Consider the following 25,406-nt stretch of genomic DNA (forward strand, 5'->3'; position numbering starts at 1 on the left):
AAATATTGATTGTACCAATTAGCTGCGAACCCCTCGCGGAAGATGGCTCAACGCCTTCAGCCAGGAGAAGGCTCTCCTGGCCCCAAAACATGTGCTAGTAGACGGAGCCAGTGGGATGGGAGCCCGCAGAGTGGCAATGTCAGGGCAGGGCTCTGCAAACCCCCAGTTGGGACCCTCTGGAGGACAACAGCAAAACCAATGTTGCTAAGCCTTCCAGCTAGAAGGCAACATCTTTGAAGGGTATTAAATTAAAGCTGGGGTGTCCCCTCACAACTGAGACAAGTATAAACTACCCTATGCCTATCATTCACTCTGGAACCTAATGACTGCAGCCAAGGCAGACCACAAACGCCACCACCAGCAATAACAAATGTGTCCAGGTAGTAGGTTAGATCCATTAACCCCCAAAGCCACCCATCCCCAGCAGAAGTCTCATTTCTTTCACTGAAACACGGAATGCACCAGCTTGTTGGGGCAGGGGTGGATAAGAAAGACACCCCCCTCCCACTGCTCAGGTGTCGGGGAGTCCCTTCTAGCTCTGCTCTTTTGCCTGGTATATGATAAGCAAGCAGCTTGGGGCAGCAGCATGGGCGTCCTTCTCCTGCCCGCCCCAGCAACGTTCACTCTCCTGAAAAACCAGCAGATGCCTTTCTTGAAGGGATGGACTAGACCCTGACGATGAAGGAATACACACTGGGGTGCTTGGCCACAGAGCAAAAGACCACAATGACACCTTCAAAAAATCACATCCTTTAAATTAAAAAAAAAAAAGTTAAGTTTTTCCCCCAAAATGTCTTTAAGGGTTTGCCTGTGCAGTGCTGGGCTTTTCTGAGCTGCCTCACCAAAAGCAACGGGCCTGTCCAACCCAAGCACCACGTCACACTTTTTCACACTGATTTCATTGCTCTGGGTTTTCTTTGTGGTTTCCTTGGGAGGTTTTGTCAAAATCCTCACTGCCACAGGGAGAAAGGAAAGACGCCTCGGTGGAAAAACCAGCCAGTGTTAAAAACTTGCTGTGTTTTGCTCTGATGCAGTCTAAATAACTTTTAAAAGAACAAATGAGATCACTGTGAATTGCACGGCAGTGCGAGTCACGGTGGGGATCCTTCACCCTGCGCACAAACAGCCGCGCCAGCCTTTGGTGGCACTTATCGGCCCCCAGCTACCGCTGGGACGAGCGTCCCCAGCACCGTTTGGGATGGCAATGCCAGCTCCAGTGTCACTCCGGGAGGAGCCCCGCAGCTCGCAACCCACCAGATCGCCACTGGCGAAGCATTCAGAGCACACTGTTAAATATGTCCTGCCTGTGTCAAAAGTCACAGCCCAAGGCAAAGGCGCAGGGGGGCAGCAAGGGGAGGGCTGCTGGATTAGCCACCGAGGTGGGAATGCCCGTCCACAGCTTGCTGGGCCCGGGACGTGGACTGCCCTGCTGCAGCAGCACAGGAGAGATGATGGGCACAGCCAGCGGCCAGTCCATCCCGGAGAGGACTCCCAGGCTGCCAGGGATACCCAGCCTAGGAAAAGCCTCTCTTTCCAGCTCTCAACCTCAAAATGTTGCTGCAAATCCCTAAAAGCAGAGACAGTCTGCAGCCCCCTCGATATCCCCTGCAGCCTAGGGAAGGCAGATTGCCCAGCCCAGCCCAGGAGTGCAGGATTGGCCCAGTGTCTGGGAGGAACGCTTTTCCCCCACAAAACATGGTATATTTTTTTCCTTCACAGTCCTCTGCATCACAGCTGGGGGAATTCATGTTCCCCCTGCAGCACTGGGGTAAAACGACACAAGAAAACAGGGTGGTCACCCTCCCATAGCCAGACTCAGGGCACAGGGGCTGGTACCCACGGGGGTGCTGGGTCCCCTGCTGCAAGCTGAGCTAAAGCCAGGACAGAGATGTCGATATATAAGATGTTGACATATAAGATGTCAATATATTAAGCCGGTCCCATCTGATGAGAGCATGCACACATTCAGTGTCCCGGGGCGGAGGGCGGGAAGCAGATGCCTGGTTAGAGAAAGGAGGGACCAGCCACGAACCGCTCACGCTCGTCTGCAGCTTGGACAAGTACGAGGCTGTTTGGCTCCATGTGTTGGGCCCGGGCCCACCTCTCCAGTTTAAAGCAGTTGAACCAAGCCCAAAGGCTCATTAAGTCGGTCTGCCTGGAGCTGGTTCCGCCGCCAGGACATTTCATCGCAACATGAAGTCGATGTTTCTCTTTGCAACTACAAGAGATTTGGGGTGAGCAAGAGGCGGCAGCCCCCGTGGCCAGAGCAGTGCTGCCAGCTCCCAGTGTTTCACCTGAATTGGGTGACAGCGGGTGCTGGAGGCTCTGTGCCCACAGCCTAGGACTGGGGTAGAATCCCACCTTTTCAGTATTTCCCTACTACCTCCTCCCATTTTAAAATTATCTCCCTGGCCTGCATCAGGGATGGGAGCTCTCGGGCCAGCAAGTCCCACGAGCTCAGAAACGAGCAGGCAAAGAGCCCAGTATTTATCCTCAATTCATTTCGAATGACATGATGGGAAAACCAAGGTCAGGAGTATTGATTTATTTTGCCAGCCTGTCTCCTGGACATGCAGGGCAGAGGCAGCTCGAGTCCCCCTCCCTCGCATCAAGCAACACAGGCATCCATTCCCTCCCAGTGACATCCCTAAGAAGACGTCACTGTGCCACCGGCGTCCTCCCAGCACCTTCTAAAGGTCAGCACCGAAGGCATGTCCACCACATATGGTTATTAGTTCTCCGTGGGTCCGTCCATCCCTCCACTACAGCTGGGTGAACAATTCACAGCGCATAAATTTATCTAGCAGATCTCAGCCCACGTGCTGTTTGCTAACAGTCTGTAGAGAGGCTATATTTTATCCCTTTGGGTTTCTTGGCCAGCATTCAAGCTCCTGACCCTGATTTATTCGCAATCGGTCAAGAGCCACATTTCATCTCCATAGGCCACGTCTGCACAGAGCTATTTGAAGCACGTGGCTCGACATCCCGCAGCAGCACCGGGGCACCTCACCGTAAGCTGGTCCCAGTTCTTTACAGCACCTCCAAGAGGTAACCAGGGGGTTTTGTGTTCAAAAATAGGCCCTGTGGGGGCAAACTTTGCCTGATGAGAGCAGCGTGGCCGGAACAAACTGCACCTCTTCTGCGCACGAAGGCAATGAGAGCTCCAGATGCCGTCCAAGGCTGGCTCACCGCCTGTCCTCATCCCATCTCACCATCTCGTTGCCTACCTCTCTGCCTATTTATAGTCATGGAAGACCTTTGCACAATGCCTGAGCAGCCAGAGGGTTGAGTGTATAGGCGGGATGGCAAATGCCACTCTCTAACTTTCCAAAGTCCTTTTCCTTCTGCCTCTCAAGGCGGGCTGCCAGAGAGCTAGGCATGCACCCTGCCTTTGAGACAAGACCTTGGGACCAGCCAGAAAATGCCTCTTGGAGCTACACCCATCGCCAACCTGGCCCTGGGGGTTTCATAAACCTCCCCTATGCTGCGTCTCAGCAAGTCTTCACTAGGGGAGCAATCACACTCACGAAGATGTGAGCATCCCTAGGCAAAGCAGACAAAATAATCAAGACGATGGGAGAGGTACAGAGTGAGCTGCAGAATTCAGAGAAAAAGAGTGATGTGAAGGATCAGGGTTAGTATCAACCCTATCTGACATCTTCATTGGCACTTGCAATTAGGGACTAATTAGCATGTTGATAACATTAGCAGGAGATAATAAACTGGAGAGGATGGAACGGAGCAAAACAATCTGAAGGGGACCCTGGAGAGATCAAAAAAGAAATAACAAAGGAAATTCAGCTTGGAAAAACGTAGCTTCTGCAGTCCGGGGGAAAAACATCCGGAGCAGATGCTGCGGCAGGAGGAGGAAGGCGGGAGCAGGGAAGCGGAAAGCGGCTCGGTGCGGGAGCGGCGCATCGGGCAGGTGAAGGAAGCTGGCCCGCTGGCTCCCTGCAAACCAGGTCATGGGTATTGACCACGAGCAGCTCAGAGAGCAGGGCAGTCTGCAAGGTTTCACTGGGAGAGCTGAAAAAGGACCAGCACCGCACACCAGTGACCCACAGGGCACCCTGCTGGGGTGGGGTAGTGCCTTGTAGGAAAAAATAATACTCCAAAGAGAACTGCTAAATGCAACTTGACTTCATCTGGAGCTGTTTCCCCCAGCCTGGGCTCGGGAAGCCCCGTCGCACGAACATCTCCCCTCCAAGCAGCGGCTGCATGCCTGGTTCCCAGATGGATTGGCCACATCCAGGAAGGGGAGAGGTGGCAGAGGGGTGCCACCCTCACCCCGGCTGGGCAAGGCGGTGGGACAGCAGTCGGCACGCAGAGCTAACGGCTGTGTTCACACTACTGGAAGAGACCCCTGCTCCCAAGCTGTACGTAGAAATAATTCCTCCTCCTCTGCAGAGCCTCACACTGCTGCCTTTGCTCTCTGTGTGTGGGCAAATACACAGAATCACAGAATGGCAGGGGTTGGAAGGGACCTCAGGAGATCATCTAGTCCAACCCCCCTGTTAAAGCAGGTTCTCCTAGAGCATGTTACATAGGACTTCATCCAGGCGGGCTTTGAATATCTCCAGAGAAGGAGACTCCACAACCCCCCTGGGCAGCCTGTTCCAGTGCTCTGTCACCCTCAAAGTGCTGGATGCACCAGTCCTCCGGTCATGCCAAAACCCACCCATGTCTCTTCTATCACAAGAGCCCCTGGACCGCTTGGTGAAACCTGCACCAGCGCTGTCTTATGGGACACAGGACAAGGGGTGGTCCCTGGGGGTAGGACACCTTCAGTCATCCTTAACCTGGTATTACTGCTAGTCTGCACTTAATAGTAAGATGGATAGAGTTGTATTCTTGTAAGAAAATCCTGTAATAACTCAAACAACCAAAGGCAGTGCCTTTCTTACGGGCCCCTAATGGACCCGCACCTCCTGGTTGCAAACCAGGTGGTTGCAAAACCAGGCAGGATGCAAGCACTCCAGGGGGGAGGATGGTGGGGCTGGAGCGGCTCTCACGCTGCTCTGGGAGCCCCAGGAGAGACAGGTGAAATGGCATGAAACACCCCTTCAGCAGCAATCCTAACCTCGCAGTTACGAAGGCAGGAGGGACTTTGCCCATCCCCATGATGTACGGGGATGAACAGGAGAGCTCGGAAAGGCTCTCCTGATCTCCACAGGTCTACTTCACCAACAGCTCCTTCTGCCAAAAAAAAAAACCCCCAGCAGCTGGCAGGATTGCAGGGAAAGGGCTGGGCTCATTAAACCACCCCTCATCCTGACACACAACTGCTCCTTAGCCTCTCAGCTGGAGCCTTACACCCCCAAATCCTGGTGCTGGGCATCCTTGGGAGTTGCCGTCTCATCTCCCAGTGCCCGATAATTCAGGCAGACCGAGCAGGACCTGAGCCACTGCCACTTGTCCCCACCACCTGGGGACACAGAAAGTCACACCAGTCACATCACAGTGCCTCCTCCAAATAGCTGCTGCCACCCCTGATGTCTGAGCACCCCAGCCCTTCCCAGGACCACTTGGAGGGTTTAAAAGTGCAACCAATTCAAGGGAAACCGAGATTTCTAGCACCTGCCAGGACCAGTGCTACAGCGTGAACAAGCTCCGGAGGCTTTGGGCTGTGCAGCTGCCCGGCATCAGGAAGGGGCAGGAGTTTTATCACCCAAAGGGGGATTAAAGTGGTTCCTGATGCGCAAGTATCTGGAGGCAGGCAGGGAGGAGGGGAGATGCTTCCCCGTGATTTGTGGGCTGTTCTCAGGCTGTCCTTGCTGCCAGGTCTTGGGCAATTTGATGACTTTTGTTGCAAACTGGAAGAACAGGAGACATATGTGAAGGAGGAAACTTGCATTCCTCTCGCCTAAGAAATCCCTTCTCACTTTCCCCCAAATCGCACATACACCCAACCTCAGCCTCTCCGGGTTGGCTTGGACACCGGCTCCCCTCCCACACCCAGATGACCTACTCGTCCAGAAATGGCCAGGGCCCACGGCCGGCTGGGGCGTTATCCTCTCCTCCTTTCCTTCCCTGCCCGCCTCCTGCCTGCACAGCCCTGCCAGCAGCCAGGGCAGGCGGGGGGACGCTTCACCCTCCGGAGAGGTGGAAAACGTCAGATAAAAACAGCCTTTCCCAGCAGCAGCAGTGCAAAGGGGACTCCAAGCCTCCACAACTCACCCCAGCCCCTCCACAAGCTGCATCCTGAGCACCTCCACACCTCCTCTTTCAGAGACATCCCTGGCAGCTTGGAAACGTGAATGTTGTATTTCTCTGCCCCTGTTTCCCAGAAGAAAATCCACACTGGGCACTCCCTGACTCTGGGATCAGTAATTCCCAAAGCCAGACAGGGATGTGACCCACCGGGCAAGGGTGGTGGGCATGGCGATGGATGTGGCATACCAGGCCACCATGCCATGATTTCTACAGCATCTCCCCTCCCTCAGGTTCCTCCTTTGCCCTGGAAGTCCTCTGCGGGATCCGAAGGTGGGAAAGGGCATGCACAAAGCTGAAACACAGCGGTAACATCACCCCAGGACACGAGGCCACATATTAGCAGACAGAAAGCCAAAACCTGCCCGAGAGCCTGCAACTGCTCAAATCCACTGTGAAAGCCTGTGGGGAGGGTACACACTGGGAGGAAAACCATCCAAACACAAACAGAGTCCAAAGCAAAGCAACACGGAGGCCCTGGTTAGGGAATCAACCACCGAGCAAGTCTCCCTACTTCCTTCCACAGCATGTTACCACTGAAGCCTAACGATGTCACCGGCCAACCTGTTAAACACCTTCTGAGATGATAACTCCTGAGGTGGTTAAGGCAAAGAGTGACCTAAGCATCACCAGCACGGAAAGGTGCCTCCAAGCCACCTCCAGAGAAGGAGAAAGCAGGGGACTCATTTCATTGCACTGCAAAACAGCCTCTCCACCCTTGTGGCCATCACAAAGTACTTCCCACCTCTACCTACATATCGCCAGAAAGTATCTACAAGGCTGAGTAAAACTCACCTCCTAAAGAAAACCCCAGTCCCCCAGGGTCGGCCGTGCCACTCTGGGAGTTTCTCACTGGTGAAAGGTGACGCCGAGACCTTGCATTGGAACCGCAGGGAGAAACCCGGCAGTGCTGGGTTAAGCAAGACCCTGCAATCTGGCTGCGGGGTGTCTGCCTGTGCAATCTCAGCTTTGCAATGGTTCGCAGGTCCATTAAACAAAGTGAGACAGAAAATTGGACACCAGCGCCTGCTCCGTGGAGCGAGAGCCGCCCTGCTCCAAGCCCATCTCGCTGGGGCCTCCTGAATATTTTTTCCCCCCCTTTCTAAAGGAGAATAAAGACAAAACCCCAAGCTCAGACCCAGATCAAACACACCCTCACACGTGCTCAAGGGGAATGACCAGTGGTAGGAATGAAGCACGGTCCTCACATGGACCTTTCCACCCCCGTTTCCACACCCAGCTGGATTTAGGGCTTCTTGGCTGGGGCGGGACCCTTCTGGGTAAGAGGAGAAAAGGCTCCAGGGTGGATCCCACCGTCTCCTATTCCAGGAAGGCCAGAGTCCCTTTGAACTCTGTCCTTCTGCTGGAGAGAGTGAAATCCGGAGAAGCGAAACTACACACCCCAACACTAATCTAGCCTTACACCTTCCCCAGAGTCAAGCACAGTCATCCTGAAAACATCACTGACCCACGCACGTGCCAGGTGGCCCCACTACAGACGGACGAGCCGGATGTGATCTGCTACACCAACATTAAGGGGCAGCCGAATATCAGCCACTGGATTTGATCTCTTTAAGCACCAGTGCCTTGCCCCAGGCAGCCAGCAAGACTATTATTAGGGCTCGAGGCAGCCTGACCGCCGACTGCTTTCCCTGCAAGCACTGCCCCATGAAAGGATGTGCAATTCCCACCGTGGTACCCCTCATTGCATAGATATTGGATTTGGGAAGTACTTCTTTGCTGCAGGAGAAACATTTTTATTTTTTTTTCTCCCCATGCCTGCCCTTTCAAATGAGAGTGGTTTAATGCTGTTTGCTGAGCTACCTCGCTCTTCATGGCAAGCACCGTCTCCCAATGTCTCGGGAAAACCCAACACGTGCCCCAGATGGTATAAAAGCAGATCTGTCATCAAAAGCCACTGGCATCCCTAAAGCTCTCCCAACCCCATCCCTCCAGTGCGGGAGGAGCCTGCAGAAGAGCAAACCAGCAGAGGTAGCAAGCAAAGGAAAGGCATTGCTGGAGTAGGGAGGCAGCAAACAGCCCCACACGCCAGCATCTCCCTGTGAAATAGCTCAGTGGCCTTGTCCGTGGGCTGGGGAATTGGTGAGGAGGTGCTGGAGCCCTCTAGAAACCTGCAAACAGCTGGTGGCAGGCAGGAAGAGACAAACGTATACATCAGGGCAGATTGTGAAAGCAAGATAGGACGCAACTTCCCTTGCTATAGCAGCTAAAAGTCCTCCTGAAGCAGCTCCCTGAGCTGGGGTGAGCGCAGCAGAGGCACAGGACCACGCAAGACACCCACACCAAAGCTGCAAGGTGCGTGGGTGCTACTGCGATGGGTGCTGGATGCAATGGGCATTCCCAACCCAGTGCCAACAGCCCCATCCTGGGCTGCTCCTCCAGGAACCACCGCAGCTTTACAGTGCACCTCTGGATGTAACAGGACCCTGTTTTGCTCCTTAACACGGCTCGTTATTGTGGTGTGTTAAAAAAATAAAACCTTCCATAATCTCGTTTTCCAGGTTGTGAACTCAACTGGGATAAGGATGCGCAGGGGCCTTGCCTCACCATGCTATGTTTCTAATGATCTCAAGATCCTCAATGGGGAATCGTGCCTGGTTTCTGCAAACTATTACCTAATCTCATTCCCTCCATCCCATTACTTAAGGATTTACAACACACAGCCTCCCCTGAAATGGTTTCTGGTAAATTCTTTGAAAGCTCTTATGGTCCTCACATCATCGTCAGGGTCAGCCACACATTAATGGCAAAGCATTTATGCACCGGGTAACTCGTTCCCTGGCAAGCCAGTTTGTTTATGCTTTCTAAATTCAGGAAGCAATTAATAGTTGCCACAAAAGCAACATGCTTCTCTTGGGCGAGGGCCATGAAGCCCTGACTTGACTTGGGGAATTCAGATGCCTCCATCTCAGCAGACACCTTCCGTGAGCATGGTGTTTGCAAGGTAAATCCTAATGCTGAATAACTGATGCTAGGAAATCTTCATGCACTCGCTAAGCTGTAGAGCTGTGCCTCCAGCTTCCCAAGCCAGTTTGAGGTGACAATTTCAGGGAACAGCACTGCCAACATCAAGAAGTCAAACAAAAGTGACACCTGAGCATCTTCCAGCTTTCCCTAGAGCCCAAGAGCTGGAAGTGCTCCCTACTGAAAGGTAGGAGACAGATTCATTGAATCCCCTGACTCTGGGACCTCTAATTTTAAACACCAAAAAAACACAGATAATGCTGTGGATGAAGCCAGACTCCCAGAATAATCTGGAGATCTACTGGGGCATCCTGTAGAAAGCTGGAAAACCCTGGTCCCTGGAGCCCAGCATCCTCTGCTCACACCGAAAGCCTGGTCTCTAGAGCCCAGCATCCACCGTTCACACCATAAAACACTGTCCATAGAGCCCAGCATCCTCCGCTCACACTGAACAACTGCAGCACCTGGAAAGTGGAGGCAGACGCATCCACCCCACGGTGCTTCCTCCTTCCCGCCCAGCACAGGCTTCTCCCAGGGAGAAAGGGTCCACTCGCTGCCTCCCACTAAAAACATCGGCCGGCTGCAGAGCTCCACAGGTTTTAGGAGACAAGCTCCCTTTCCACAGTGGCCCCCTCACAGCCATCAGAAAGCAATGATTTCCAGGCTTAGCCCTCTGCACTAGACTTCAACCAGCTGCAGACAGGCCCATGCATATCCTCTTCCTAATCCTTCACGCACGATCCCTAGACAGTCCCTGGCTTTTATTATGTTCTGGCAGGAGAGAGCACCACGTTAACCCCTGTGCGCAGGCTGCAGCCTGAGCATCTCTCAGCACATCCCAACTTGGGTCCAAATTATAAATGAAACGTTTGTGTAACAAGAGGACTGGAGAGGGCCCATTACCCATTAATATTTTAAACCCCCACTAATACTTATTTAACGACCTGTCCAAAAAGTTCCTTCTAATTACTTGATACAGTGAAGAACCTAAAACATTTATTTATCGATAAAGACCGTGGGACACTCTTCCCATGAAGATGTCCGTGCTTTCCTGCGAGGGGCTGGGAGCCAAGGGGCAGAGCAGGCAGCAGCATCACTGCACTTGGTTGTCCATCGAGACAAGGACCCTATGCTCCTCACCTCTGCCAGCAAACCCTTCTCTGCACAGCAATACCCCTGACTTCAGGGATACAAGATGAAGTCCTTACTGGGAGGTATTTTAAGGCACTGAGAGCGAGGGAATATTGGCTATATGTGTGCTGGAAGGTCCCGTCCTTAGCATGATGCTGTAAAACTCTCAGGGGATGGAGCTGCACCTGATGCACAGGCTCTGGCTAAGGGACAGCAGTTTCTAGATGTGGAGGCAGCATGTCGGCAGTACACGAGAAACCCTCATGGGGCTGCAGGACAGACACAGGCAGGGTTTGCATCCCAGAGCCACGCTGACCCCAGGAGCATGCCCTGCAAGGGGAGATCCCCAGATGCAGGCTGCAGCCTCACCAGCCAGGAGCAAAAGAGCCTCCAGCTCCAAGCCTGAGCTCCCAAGACTTCACTCCAGGAGGGAGCAGAGCCCTCCAAGATGGCTCAGTGGGCAGGCAAGGCTGCAGCCAGGAGCTGCCCCTCCGGCCCCGAACTCAGCGCTGACCTTGAAATGCAGGGCGGGCGGCTGCCATCGCCGGCATCATATGATCCGTTACAAAACACGATGGGCTCTACTTAGAGGTTACACGCCACAGGACAAATTTAACACCCGAGATTGTTCCCGATCCCACTGGAAGAATTCCTGGCAGGGGCTCAGTAATCGCCCACTACTGTAAGTGGCCAAGTGCCATTGCATCGGTTCGGCTCCAGACACACGAGGACCTCGTTCCTTATTTCTGATGGGAGAGACACTTTGGCTGATGGCTGACACCATGCAAGATGATGAATCTCCCAGCAGTGGGTGGGCCTTGAAGCAGAGAGTAACGGAAATCTGGAAAAGACGCTGTTCCCAAAAGCCTTCACTCGCTTGAGAAAAGTATTTAAGGGCTGCAATTGAAAAGTTGCATTGAGGGCAGCCTGACTATGCAGCTAAGAGGTCCATGAAGAGATCCTTGGGGATAATGACGCTCTGGTGGACATCAGAAGAACAAGCAGATGGAATGGAGGCATCCTCAAAGGATGCCCAGTCCACAGAGGCCAATGCCTGGGGACTTCCCAGCACAGCCATGAGAAGGAAAGGCTCAACACCAGGAGAAATTGTCCCTGCTGCCATCCTACTAGCTGTACACAAGCTCTTCCAGAGCCACGCTGGCTATTTTTGGAGGTAGAGCAGGTGGATGCTGCTCTGAAGCAGGGCCCGGGAAAGGCGCAGGGCAGGCAGGGTAGGAGAGCCTCTCCCAGCAGTGGATCTGGTCCCAGCTCAGCAGCGAGCCAGACCCTGCTGCTCCCTCCTCCTCCTCCTCTCCTTCCCTTTCCTTTCGACCGGCCCCAGCCCCGCGTTTCTGGAGCAGCAAGAGTCAGCTCTGCCGATGCTGCCGAGGGGCCCCGAGCCAGCTCTGGCTATAACCTCAGGATGAAAACATCAGCTCTGAAACGCAGCAACGGGGAAAACAGACAGGCGGACACGTGTGCACGCTTGAGGACTCCTGTAATCAGGATTGCCCCTACATTAGCAGTGAGGTTTGCAATAGCAGGCAATTTGGGGTACCTGCTTTGATCTGCAGGCTCCGGTTTCAGGGAAGGGAGATGCTGTGCTTGGTTAGGGTGGGCTCACAGCAGGCGGGATGGACAGTGTTTCCTTCCAGCCCCTGTGAACACAAACCCAGGACCTGCTGCTCCAGGTCCGGTTTGCCCTCCAACCTACAGTGAGAGCCTGGCACGGTCCCAGTCACAGTGCTTACGGGAGGAAAGGAGCATCCCTGTGACAGGCAGGCGGGGATGCTCAGAGCAGGACCTCACTGGGTCAGGCTGCAGGTGCCCCCAGCACCCGATGCTAAGAAAAGACCAGGTCAGGAGCACCAGCATGGAGGCGATGGAGCTGGGTCAGACCAGCGACAAGACGACAGAAAACGTCGCCGGGCCAGAGGCTATTTTTATCTGCAAGGACCAACACTTAATACTCTCCGATCTCCCACAAAATGTCACTTGAGCTCCAGCAGAAAGTTTACACCGCTCACAGACAAGGGCTGAAACCTGAGCATGTAATCCCTGCTCCAGTCAAAAGTTTTAGTGGGATTCGCAGTGTCTGGACAGGGGAAGATGAGAAAAAAAAAACCCTTTCCCATGAGAAATGATGGCTGGGGCAGAAGAGAGACAGGATGGGCAGGTCCCCTCTTGGCACCACGTCCCGCTGCAGGGTCACCCGCCACATCTGCAGGGCACAAGGGACTTTGCAAGCCCTAGAGCTACATTGTGGCCTCCCCACAAGCTCAACGAGACTGTAGCGACCCTAAGAGGGTCTTCTGAAGAGGGGGGAATGGGGAAAGCAAGGCGTTCACCACCCCACTTGTGATCACCACAGCTCTCAGGGAGATGAAGGACTAAGAGGAGCGGGGTGGGGTGGGGTGGGCAGAGCCCGCAGTAGGGTTTTGCAGCAGGTCGGGGCAGGACACCCCATCGAGATATCACTGCCACCCCTCTTGGCAATTCCCCCTTCTCCATCAGGCAGCTCTAATTACTTCAAACACCATCTCCCCACTGGCCCCTCTCTGTTCCCTCTCAATGCAAAGCCCAGACGCAGACGTGCCTGGGGCATGAGGAAAGGAGGCTTCCCTCACTTAATAAAGCCAAGGCAGAGCAACACCGTTATTAACAGCAGCCTGCCCCCCGCTCCTTGCCGACAGTGGGAATATTGCACTGGTAATCCCAGAGGAGCGCCCCGGCACTGCCCCGACAGCAGATGCAATAACGCGGCCCTGGAGCTGCCCTTTTAAATTGCAGCGAGCGTAAACACCAGTGGGATCCTCTCCCAGGTCCCCCCTTACATCGCAAGCAGCATTTAGTATCAGGCACAGGCAGATGGATGGATAGAAACCCTCTCCCCAGTCAGGTGCAGGACAGCTCAGATTTAGGAGAGCATCCTCCGGAAGGCTCTTCCCAGGGATGGACAAAAGAGTAGGGAGCAAAGAGCTCCAGGCTGGGACTGAGCTGTGGTAAAACACCCTGCGACACAGAGATGTCCAACATGCTCAGAAAATTAGGGTACCTTGTTAAGGGCTTGCACAGAAACTTAAAGGAGGTGAATTTTGCTAGGGATAGAAGGCATGAGTTCATGTGTGCCTCGGAGCTGCACTCAACCACCCCCAGGTGGCTTTCTTCACATCACCCTGCCTTTTTTAAAATTAAAAAGACTGGGCAAAGTGGTCAGGATGAAGGCACAGGCAAGAAGAGGACCCAGTGGAGGACAGGGCTGGGTGAGCCCCACTGGGGTCCGCAGCCCCCGGGAATGGGGGCTGGGGGCCAGAACAAAAGGTGGGATGCTGACGAAAGGGGCTTCCCAGGGGGCCGCGCAGCAACTCAGTGCAAGCAAATAATGGACGTTGACGGGGAAAATCAGCTCTGCTAGACCCAGAAATCCTCTCTTAGAGCAAGGAGAGGGGTAAAAACCCCAGGGAATACACTACAGAGGCAAAACCCGCATTCCTGAGATGGCCAAGAAGTGATCACATCTATCTCCCTCCATCTCCCATTTCTAAGATCCATTTCTGAAGCATCACTGGCCAAGAAACTTCGGTTGATTGGACATGGTTAAAGCGCACACACACACACACACACACGCAAAAAATCTTATAGCTGAAACTTGAATAGTGTCCACAAACATCTTGCATATTTTCAAGGACACTGAGGAAATACAGATTTTTCCCCCCATTTTGTGGACTTAAAAAAAATGCCCCAAGGGAAAAAGTTATTTAGAACTACTTAGGAAACACAAAGCATAAAAAGCCTATAATTATTTCTCTGCCAAGGGCTTGTCAGTTTGAAAATCCCTGCTCTTGAACCACTAATCCTTATGGAAAAAAAAAAAACGCAGCTTCGGCAAGACGCATTGCCGGTCGACTTTTGCTGCACTTTTCCAGCATGAAGGCACTAAAGGGGAAAACATAGATTTGGTCTTCGTTTCATTAGCACCTTTCACCCACAACATGCTCGATGCGCTTCCCCGGCCAGCCAAGGAGACCTGCAAAGCACTGCTCCGAGGCCGCTCTTGGGTGAGAAAGGTGCTCTGCAGGCATCGGGCTGGGGAGAGAAAGACCAAGGCTGATGTTTGGAGGCAGAAGTGCCTGAAACAGGCAAAAATAAATCCATTGGGGGTGGTGGTGGGCGGGTATATTTACTTTAAAAGCCAAGGATTCAAGGAGTTCCTGGGATTTTTGTTATGGGGTTAGAAATAGCATAAAGACATTATTGGCAGGGAAACTGCACTTTCTCTGGAGGATGGGGATGGGCCATCCCAGCAGAGCAGGGTGGATTTGGGGTCTCTGGTTTTGCAGCCAGATTCATCGCTTCATGTCACCCTGCCTGGATAAAGATGGGTGGCATCAGTGCCTCTGAACTTGTTTGGCGATGGAGAAATGGTCCCACGAAGCTAGTTGTGTCCCCACAGGTACTCCGGCATCGAAGCACTGACCACGTTTCTTCCATCTCCACCCCAGCCATAAAGAGCTGCAGTTTTGCCATGAGGCGAGAGGAGGAGAAAGGTGAAGCACTGGGAGTGGGCAGGAGCCCAGCGCGCTCAGCCAGAGGTCACCCCCGCTGCAAATCCTTACCATGAAACTCAAAACTGGATCCAGCAGAGATCTGCAACACAGCACATCTGGAGAGAGAGCCCTTCTCCTCCAGCCCCACACCAGCCAGCAGCTCCAACAACTGCTCAGGGCCTTGGCTCCATGTCTCAGCTGGCCAAAAAAAGGTGCAAAGGTGGGTTTGGTGCTGCAGAGGAAACTCCCATGAAGGCCCTGTACCAAGGGCACAGACTCTTTGGCTCTTGCTGGGACCCAGACAGAGACTGCCAGCATGGGCACACCAGGAACCCTCCCCAGCCTGGACCATCTCTGGCAGGTGCTGTGAGAAGCATGTTACACCAGACAGAGCAGGTGAGCCGCCCAGATCCTACTGTGCCCTGGCACCCATCCATCGGTACTGCCCAGGTGTCCTGGTTTGGGCTGAAAACTGACACCAGGTTTGGAGCTGCAGAGCAGAGGGCGCCTGTTGCATGTGCATCTTGCACAGCAGCAGCCAGAAAATCTCATCCCTGCCATGGACAGCTTCCCCCTTACCAAGGATATCCACCTCTCTTGGACTTACTTCCCCCATGCAGAGCCCTTCACCCATCTCGGACCTCCTCTCCCATTACTTTCTCCTAATCCATCTCCATAACAGAACCTCCCATCAATGTGGGTTTTAATGTCCTCAAGGTAATGTGTGCAGGAAGCCTCTCCTCCTTTCTGGTTAACCCTCCTTCCTAGGGCCAGAGCTGAAACAAGCTCGGACTCAAGAGCCCAACCTGCAAGACTTTAAGCTTCATTAAACTTTTAAGCCAGTCCATTGAGTTGCTCTTTCAGCGTTTCATAATTACAGACGCAGAAGGAAGGAGCAGCATTCACCTGAGCAGGCATCAAGAAGATTCAAACACTTAATGGCTTTCCTAACGAAGCTCCCATGTCCACATCGCTGTTTAAAAGGATCTGCTCGATACCACTCCAGCGCTCTGCCCGGCAGCAGAGATGCTGAGATATACATAATTCAGTATTTCAGTTCCCCATTGCCAGCCCAGCTGGCCACCCATTTGGCACAAGCAAGACTAAAGACACATGAGCCTGAGCCATCCTACTGCACCGGAGACCGCAGATGCCCAAGCCAAGAGGATGGTTGGGTTCACAGACGTTGTTCAGGTGAGCAAGGAGCTCTAAGCTCTCACTGCAGCCAAGACCTGGAGATCTCCGTCGGGCAATTCGGAGCTTGGCTTGGCCAAACCCTCTGCTCTGGAGGAGCCTCTTCCTCTGCTTCAGCCCTTGCAGGAGCCTACAGAAAGTGGTCTGTAAGCAGAGATGAGACTGTCAACCCATCCTCAACACCCATCATGGGGCTGGGGTCCTGCATATCCAACGCACACGCTGCATGGCTGCTGTTCGCTCCCTCCTCTCCTGCTGCCTGGAGGGTCTCCTCTAAGATCAGCAACAGAAAAGATGCACCAGAAGTGTGTTGTAGGGCAGTCCCAATCTGGGCTCAACACAGAAGTCATTGGGCAAGAGTTTTGGGGTTGTGCCTTCACAAACATCCACGTCCACTATCAGCACCCATGAATTTATTCATCCAACAGCATCAAAATCACCCCTGTGGAGGCAACTGCAAACATTTGCCATGTTGCTTTTCCCTCCTCCTGTTTAGACATGTTACTGCAGAGGTGAGCAACATTTTACACAGCTAAGATGTGCTTTTCCAGGAATAATGACCTAGCAAAGCCAGAAAATGCTGAGCAGAAATTTTGACAACCAAAGCATCCCTGCGTTTTTACGACGGCAGGGGTTGGAGGGAAGAAATGACAACACTGACTTTTTCAAATAAAAAATTGCTGCAGCTGAGAACCGCATTCAGGTCCCTTAACCTATTTCTCTCCCCTTTCCAAATTTTTCCTGCCAAATGCTTCCCTGAGCTTTCAATAGCAAAGAGAAAATTCCCACCTCCCTCTTCCTGCTTAGCTGCATTGGGCGATGCTACGCAGTGAAAAATCAGCTTACAATGTGGCCCCTCTGGCCCCAGGCAGGGACGAAGGAGCCCTCGGTACACACAGGCTCCAGGTTCATCCAAGCAGCTCTGCAGCACAAAACCAGAGAGAATGCACTTCCCAAAGAGATGAATCACATCCAAATGGTCCCGAACAAATATCTTCTTCAGGAATCACTGTTGCCACGTGTTGTGCTTTTAAGACCCTGCTTTGCTCCCTCGTGCGGCAGGGGACCTTGCCCAGAGGGATTTGAGGGGCTCGCTGCCCCACCGTGATGGTGGTTATCATTCCAGAGGAACAGACGTACTGGGGGGTTGGGGAGATTTTGCACAGTGGTGCCGGGGGCGGAGGACAATGGGCCGAGGAGTGATGGTCGCGTGAAAAGGGATTTGTTCCGCTGTCAAGGACAGAAAGCTCTCCCTAAGAGTGGTGTTAGGAAATGAAGGCCACAAGGGAAGGAGAGGGGTAGGGAGCAGCGAGAGACAATGTTTGGACGATGGCGACAGGGGGACAGCTGGGAAGGATCAATGCTGGGCCCTGATGGGCTCGCAAGGCACAAGTACCGGCCGAGGAAGCCTCCTCCAGCGTGCTCTGCCCTTCAAGGCATTTGCTCCGAGGAAAAGCGGGATGCCTTGGCGCACAGCGAACCTTTCGTCCGCAGCCACAGAGCCCCAGCAACCCTCGGATAGGGGAAAGCGCTGCTGGCTGCCAGGATGTGCTGGGATACAGAAGAGAGCAGTTCTCCTTAAACAACCCCTGGCAGAAGCCGGTATCTCTGTAGCACAACCTCCCGGTTACCTGTGGTCAAAGGTAGCCCAAGGTGGAAAACACAAAGACAAGCATGACGTAAAAATTAGGCAAATCTGGAGAGAGACTGAAAATTCATTCCCAGCCTTCAAACTCCCCCAACAAGATGCTCAAAGCACTTGCAATGGTGAATGAAGCCTTTTTTAACTATATTGCTATTTCCAGCTCCATTTCGTGGGTGAAGGAGACGAGTCCCAGCTCTTTTTCCTGCATGTGACTGTGGGACATCGTAGCCAAACCGGTCACCAGCTGCAGGAGACCTGAATGCAACAACAGCATCCTACCTGTGGGTACGGGAAATACCATGCCTCTACTGAAAACAGGTAGGTCCACGCAAGCACACAGTGCAATATAAGAAAATAAACTGTTTGTACCGAACACAACATGGTTTCAGCCCTGTACTGAGAAATGCACACGCCACCCTCCTGAAAAAGGCAACCTTTGCGGGAGAAAATACCGTTTTCAGATAGCCGGCCTACAAAATGTGAAGCACCCAAAGGATCCCTGACAAGCTGAAGAAATTAGTCTTTGTTAATAAGGCCCCAGCAAAACAGATGAGCCAGAAGACAGAGCCCTTTGATAGAAAAAAATCCCCCAAACCAACAAATAAACAGAGACCAGTGCCACTAGCCCGACGCTGCACCCCTGCTGCCCACGCAGCCCTGGCATGGCACTGCTCAGCGGTCACCCTGCCCCACGCCTTTCGCAAAAGCTTCAGGATCTGGCTGTCCGTAAATATTTGGGGTGGGAAGCCAGAGATTACAGAACTCCTCTCCTGGGCAACCAAGGTTTGATGATCTTAAAAAAAAAAAACCAACCCAAACCTCAAACAGAGCTGCAATGAAATGCCTGCTGGTTTCACAGAGACAGACCGGACAACCCGGGTGCATCCATTGACCCTGAGAAGCAACAGCACCAGAAGATACCCCAGGACCAGCTGGCTTCCTTCTGCCCAGGCAGGATTCCTTCCATGTTAAAAGTATTAAGGAACAAAATTGAAGTTACAGGCTAGCATACGGTGGCTATAGGCTTTCACTCACATCTGCAGTGTTTGCCATATCAGGGAGCACTGTTAGTTGTGTCCCCCCCACCTCTCCCTTCTGAACTCTCTTACAAATACACAGAAATTCAAATTTCTCATGAAAACATATTTACAAAACAAAAAATAAAATATACTTTGAGTCAACCCCAGTATTTCACCTTAATAAAATGTAAATATATTCTCCCTGCTTTAAAGCTATTCTTTACTCCTATTACCGAGGAGAAGCTTTATTAAACCGCAGGCAAAGTCCTCCAGCCCAGGCCCCCTGTGCCAGTGTCCCCACCCCATGTTCACATCTGCAGAGGACAGGAGCCAGAGCCAAAATGGAGCACAATGGAACAAACAGCATCTTGAGAAGAAAAACATCCGGGACATGGGATGTATTGAGTACCCCCCTTGGCCGCACACTATGGCATGCAGCCAAGAAGAGGGGAACCACGAATCCAGACCCAAACCCGATTCAAACTGTTGGGTTTTCCCCCTCCTCAGCCAGAAGCAGGACCTGCACCCTTGGGAGCAGAAGAGGACACCAACCCTCACCCCCCAAAGTCCCCTTCAAGGCAGAGAGTGCTTTGGGGTCCCCCTGGCTGCACCCTGGGGCGAGCAATGCAGAATCAGAGTCAGAAACCACTGCGGATTCGGGTACATTGAGGCCACCCAGGTGCTGCCAGCGGGGACATGGGCAGCCGGTGGTGCTCAGCCTCCCCGCCAGCACGTGCAGCCGCTGGCAAATCCTGCCCGCACGCTGGCAGCACGGGTAACACCCGAGGCCACTACCCTCTCCAAAACCGGCTATGGGTGACCACAGCATTAGGCTTAGATTCTTCTGGAAAGCTCCCCGAGGATGGACCAAGCAAGAAACCAAATTCTGGGCACTCTTAAACCCACAGCTCAGCAAATCCCTCCCTGCGCCTGACGGTTGCAAGCAAGCGAAGAACCAGCGAGGCGAGGGCTGGCGAGCCGGGGCAGGAGAGGACCCCAGCTGTCTCTCCAGCTGGTGGAGACAAAATTCTCATCAAACCGAAACAAACCCCCCTTTCTTCCACCAAGCCAGTTTCTTTTTGGCGCCTTCATCAGGATTGCAAAGATCTGAAGCAGTTCCCCCAGCTCCAAGCACCCCATCCAGGGCTGATCAGGGAGCACCATGCCACAGGGGGAGAAAGAAAGAAAAAGGAAAAAAAAAAAAGAATCATTGCAGGTCCGAAATAAGAGATGTCAGAAACCACAGAGGGTCCCAAGGATGCTCAGGTCCCGGCTCTGCCAGCACCAACCCACAGCCTCCAGGGTCCCACTGCCAATGAGCAGGAGAAAAGCCGAGCCCAAAGCCACCCCTGTCCCCACCATGGAGGGACAGATGACAACGATATTCGGCTGCCTCGCTGCCAAACAAAAAGGCCCTTCCAGGCCTTTCTGTGAAACATTAATTGTAAGACACAAATCTAACTGAGGGCAGGGGGGAGGGGCAAGATGCCAAATCTCTTCTCCACTTCTTTTGGAAAGGGGGAGCCTTGCAAGCAGCACGCAGGAGGATGGGGGGGCGGCAGAGATGGGGGCAAGGCATATTTGGCCTGCCTGGTGTTTCCAGAGTGGATCCCGCAGCGGCCTCCGTAATGCCCCCCTCATCACTGCATCCCTCCTTCCCCCCTGCTGGCGCAACTATGCAACTTAATAACAAAAAACAAAGGACCGGTGCCTGGTCCCAGCCTGGCGGTACCCACCACTGTATCCCTGGTGGGGATGAGGCCAGATTTGGTGGCCTCAGAACCATGCTCATCCCAGCCCGCAAAGAGTCGGCACGTTTCCTCTGGGAGCTGTGGGAAAAGGGGTGAGGACACAGAGGTTTTCTAGGGAATACAAGGCGCTGGGTGGGAATGGAGAGCAGGCAAGAAGGATGGGAAGTGCTAGAAGAAAAGGTTAATGGATGGGAAAAGAGACACCATCAAGAGGGACATCATGCTGCCATGTGCTCTGCTGCCCCACCCAGGCCAGCCTGACTGCCCCGGTGCCCAGCCAGCTGGAGAAACCCAAGTTAGCACCGTCCTCTCCACAGGATGCCCTACAAAAAGGGAAAAGAACCTCCGGAGGGCGTGTTGCACTGTATCTGGGCTGACCCGTAGCTCTCTGGAGGGACCATTCTCTCCCATCAGCCACAAGAAGAGCACAAAGTCCCACTTCTCCAGGTGAGAGAAGGCAAAGGACTGCAAATTGCCAGCACAACCCTCCCCCCAGACCATAGGAAGCCTCCGGCCAGCGGGACCAAGCTGCCCTAAAGCATTCCGCATCAGCATCATCTTATGTGTTCAACCCGTTTGGGATTAAACCCCTCGCAACCCTTCCGGGCCAGGGAAGCAGTGCCATGGTTTGCAGCTAATTGTGCAATTACATTCATTACCCACATTAAGCAAGATAAACAGCCACCATGCTTCAAACCTCTTCCCCCTCTCTCCTCTACAGCAGCAGCTGCCAGATGAGCCTCCAGCGGACGAGAGGACGCTGCGCTGGCCCGAGCCACGCAGATCCCACCTTTTCCCCGGGCAGAGCCAGGCACGGTCTGTCGGGACTGCGCTGCCGGGGATTCAGGCCCATCCCCATACAAAGATGCTGGGTGCAATTTTAAAACCCAACACCAATGGGCTTCTTCACACGTGTTTTCTTTTGTGCACGTTCAGAGGTTAGAAGGATTTTTATTTTTTTTGTCCTTCGCAGCCGGACGTGCCTCCTTGTTTTAATTCATGGAGAAGGAGGCAGAGGCTCCCACGCAACCCCATGACTCCAGGAGCAGGGGATTTTGGAGCCAAGCAGGGGGGAGCTTTGCAATGATGGCGCAGAAGCTGGCAACAGCACAGAGCCGTCAAGCCGTGCAAAGACAGGGCGAGCATCACACAACTGCCTCCCTCGGCCGGGGAGCCCGGCACGGCGGCTGTGGCTCGGGGGCCGCGGCCGCCCCTCCACTGCCGGCCCCGACCGCCCCGCTGTCAGTGCTCCCGGCCCCCAGAACCGGCCGGCGGGGTTCCTGCACGCTGCCGGCATCACCCATGGCAGGGCTTCAGGATGGGGTCAAGCAGGACGTCCCCGCAGCTCCAGGCCCTCCCTATGGCTCTGGCTCTGCTTGGGTCTTGCAAACCCACCATGAAATGCCTCTGGGCAAGCGGGGCTCAGCCATTCCCATCCTCATATGGATTTTGAGCCCCCAGGGCAGGCCCTTTTGCCAGCCCCACACTTCCCATCGCTTCCAGCGCCCCTCCCCATTTATAGCCAGGTTTGACCTTGCCCCCCCCAACACACACACAGAGAAATCTACCACCACAAAAGCCCATCCCCCTGGTCACTGCCACGGGGGCCCTGCAGCCCGGGTGCGTCCTCGGGGCCACTCTGCACTCGGGGAGCCAGCCAGGGCACAGCCTGAACCTTGTCATAGTTGAGACTTATCAGGTTTGGACAAGCGCCGGGACTGCTGCGGGATTCAGGATGTTCTGTAACGAACGTCCTCTGCCCCAAATAGACGTCGTCCCAGGGGCATGGGCTCAAGCGGTCCCTCCCCAGGAGTCCTCCCCGCCAGCACTGGGGAAACTGGTCCAAGAGTGACCCCCGGCCCCCCAGGTGCCCAACCGGCATCGCTGTCTGAACTGCCCACAGGTCCTGAGCTGCAGCCCTGGGCACTCCAAAGAGACGCCGAGACGCGGCCTGGCATCCCCAGTCTTTAATCCGCCCCTCTCCAGGTCCTCTCCCAAGGTCTTCCTCCTTACGGAAGACAAAGAAATGTGAAACATCTGTTTTAATAAATGATTCCTCAATTTCTAGAGTCTAGCAAGTCAGACGCTCGCTTAAAACCGTCCGTAACACTTTCCACGGGTGTATTTATAACTAAAGGCATAACTCTGCTGCCTCACACTCCGTCGTTAACCCTCTGAAGCCTTGTTATAAACGGAGCTCAAACAGAGCGCGAAGATATGCGTCAGAAAATACCACACCTACTCATCTCTGGTAAAACATCCCAACAGTCGCCATCTGGAAGAGAAATCCCTTCTTTCAGTTAAAAAAACCCAAAAAAACAAAAAACAAACCACTGAAAACAAAAACACAAAACCAACACCACCATGGCACTGGCAGGTAGAATCCTGACCGCTTCCCCGACACCCCCAGCACTGGCATTTCGGACGCAGACACCCCAGCCCTCCCTCCCTCCCGGTGAGCGCCGCTGCGCCAACGGAGAGGCCCCCGGAGCCTGGCTCCGCTGGCGGGACCGCTGGTGCCGCAGGGAGGACCAGCCGCTTTACACCATCCATTGCGCCCGTGAGACGCTCAGCACAGGGAGTGTCAATCGCCCGCGATAATTAACCAGCTCTCAGCTCAAAATAATGAGCTCAGTCCCAGAGCAGCAGCTCTTCTCCTGCGTGTTTCGCACTGAAAGCCCCGGCATCAGCACCGCGGCAGAGGCAGGCACGGTGCTCCTGCTCCCGGGGAAAACGCTCAGCCCAAAGACAGGATGGGCAGTTTGGGCAAAGAGGGGTTTTTGTTAAATCTAGAGTCATCTGTAAAGCTCCGTAGAGCCTGAAGGAAAGGGTTCTTTGGGACTCTGCTCCACATTCTTGCTGTCCCCAGGTAAGGAGTCGCACGGCCGGCACGGCGGAGAGCCCTGCCGGGGGATGGAGGGAGCAGGGACACGGACCTGCAGCCCTACACCAAAAAAATAAAATAAAATTCAAGGGGACAACAATGTGAGAGAAGGACCAGACGGGTGCAGGAGAGGAAGAAGCCGGCAGCAGTGCAGGGCTAAAACCACCACACCTCAGGGAAAATGCCTTCTGCAGTGCCCGCTCCCCGGCTCAGGCAGAAGTTACCAACCCAAACGCAGCCGAGAAATAATCGGGACAAACCATGCCACCGCCGGAGCCTAGGAAATATTCCTGACATTTTTTTGTTGTTTTTTCCACAATCATCCTCGTCCATCCCGACAGCAAGATGGGCACAGCAAGAAGCCAACTGCGGCACCGATTTCTTTCACAGCCAAGAGACATAGGAGGAGGGTTTCAGGTTGGAGCTGGCTTCCAGCACTCAGAAACCACTGTCGAATGCAGAGAAAGTAAAACCCACTGCAAGCTGGAACGGCATTTCTACGGTAACATCTACCCCAATGTCCCCCTAATGCTCCAAACGGAGGCACTGATAAAGCAGAAAATGCATGTTAAATTGTGTTGGAAACCTGTGGGAACCGGTAGCCAAATTTCTACAGACAAACAAGCAGCACAACAGATTTCGACAAATTTTTGCCTAAAAATCCCGTAATGCAGCTCTCTTCTTTCCACTCTCGCGGCAGCTAATTCTTCCGCTCTTTCGTAAACATTTGAAAACAAGGTCACGCGCACAAATTCTGCTTTCAATTTGCCTTGTATCCATAGTGATTAAACTCAGACCCACAATACGCGACTTAAAGGAAAAAAAACTTTAAAAAGGCCTGGAGCAGGGCTAGCCCCCGGCACGCTCGCCGGCCCGCCGCAGGCCAGGGACGGGAGCATCGCCGACAACTGTTTTCTCGGATAACAGCGACCTGGGAATTAAACCGCGGGGCTCCAGCAGCCATGCTATCACCATAGCGAGGGATCCGGCACCCCATCTACACCCTCCTCAAAAAACAACCAGCCAGGAGGCAAGACAAACTTAACAGCTCCAAAACCCGGCCTGGGAGTGGGGTCCAGCAGGGACGGCCAAAGTGGGATGAGCAGGAAAAAAAACGAAAGCAGCTGCGTGAAAGGAAAGACTCATCAGCCGTCTCCCCATTCCCACTGAAAAGGTTTTTCTTTAAAAGAAGAAAAATTATTTTCTCATCGTCTTAACCCCCCCAGCCCCACACTCGCCAAAGGGGGAAGCATCGGGGCTGGAAGCTTTAACCACCTACATCCAAATTTCCTGCTCCACCACAGCCCCAGGCACAGGCAAAGCCTCCGGTGTGTGATAGCAAACACTCCGAATTCAGCGGGGCCTTCCCTGGTCCCTGACAAGTGCCTCGGTTTCCCCATCCGACCGGGGGGAGCAATAGCATTGCCCTGCTTGTGGGGATATTAGGAAAATAGCCCCGTCCAGGACCGGGTCAGGGAGGATATAACGTTTCTCCTGCAGACGCTCAGTAGGAAAATAAAGCCAGAGGAAACGGGAAAACCCTTGGTCCCGTCCCTCTGCAGCCCCGGGGCTACCGGGTGTCTCACAGGCTTCTGACAAAAGGCTCCTAAATTCCCAAGGCACAACCCGAGCGCAATGAAACACCTCTAAAAAGGGGAGAACTGGGGGTGGCAAGGAGGCTGCGGGGGAGAAGCACAGCTTGCCACGCAGCACGGTAAAAGCTGACGCCTCTTGGGACACACGGGGCAGGGGAAGAGGGGAGCTGCAGGGGGATGCCGAGCCCCCCGACCCCCCACGCTTTCGGCAGGGCACTGAGGCTTTGCGGGCAGTGGGAGCGGGGTGAGAGGGGCTCACCGGGGGGCAAGGGGGCCACTCACTTCTCGTAGTCCAGCTTGCAGTAGAGCTTCTTGTCGCGGTAGAAGCAGGTGGTCTGCAGGGGCTCCTTGCAGGACGCGCACTGGACGCACTGCTCATGCCACAGGCTGTCGTTCAGGCGCAGCAGGAACCGGTCCGAAATAACTCGCTGGCACCCTTCGCACA

At 53.8% G+C, this 25,406-nt stretch overlaps 1 protein-coding gene across 1 annotated transcript in view; it reads right to left on the reverse strand.

Moving 5' to 3' along the window:
* LMX1A (LIM homeobox transcription factor 1 alpha) overlaps positions 1-25,404 on the reverse strand; it is a gene marked incomplete at its 5' end in the record, with an annotated part of 43,236 nt that extends 17,832 nt beyond the window's left edge. Inside the window, one exon of the mRNA XM_009645351.1 lies at positions 25,244-25,404. Coding sequence (XP_009643646.1) covers positions 25,244-25,404 — 161 coding nt within the window. The remainder of the gene's footprint in view (positions 1-25,243) is intronic.
* Positions 25,405-25,406: the final 2 nt, after the last annotated feature.

This window comes from Egretta garzetta, unplaced genomic scaffold, assembly GCF_000687185.1.
Source record: "Egretta garzetta isolate BGI_Z169 unplaced genomic scaffold, ASM68718v1 scaffold598, whole genome shotgun sequence".
In the NCBI taxonomy this organism is placed as follows: domain Eukaryota; kingdom Metazoa; phylum Chordata; class Aves; order Pelecaniformes; family Ardeidae; genus Egretta; species Egretta garzetta.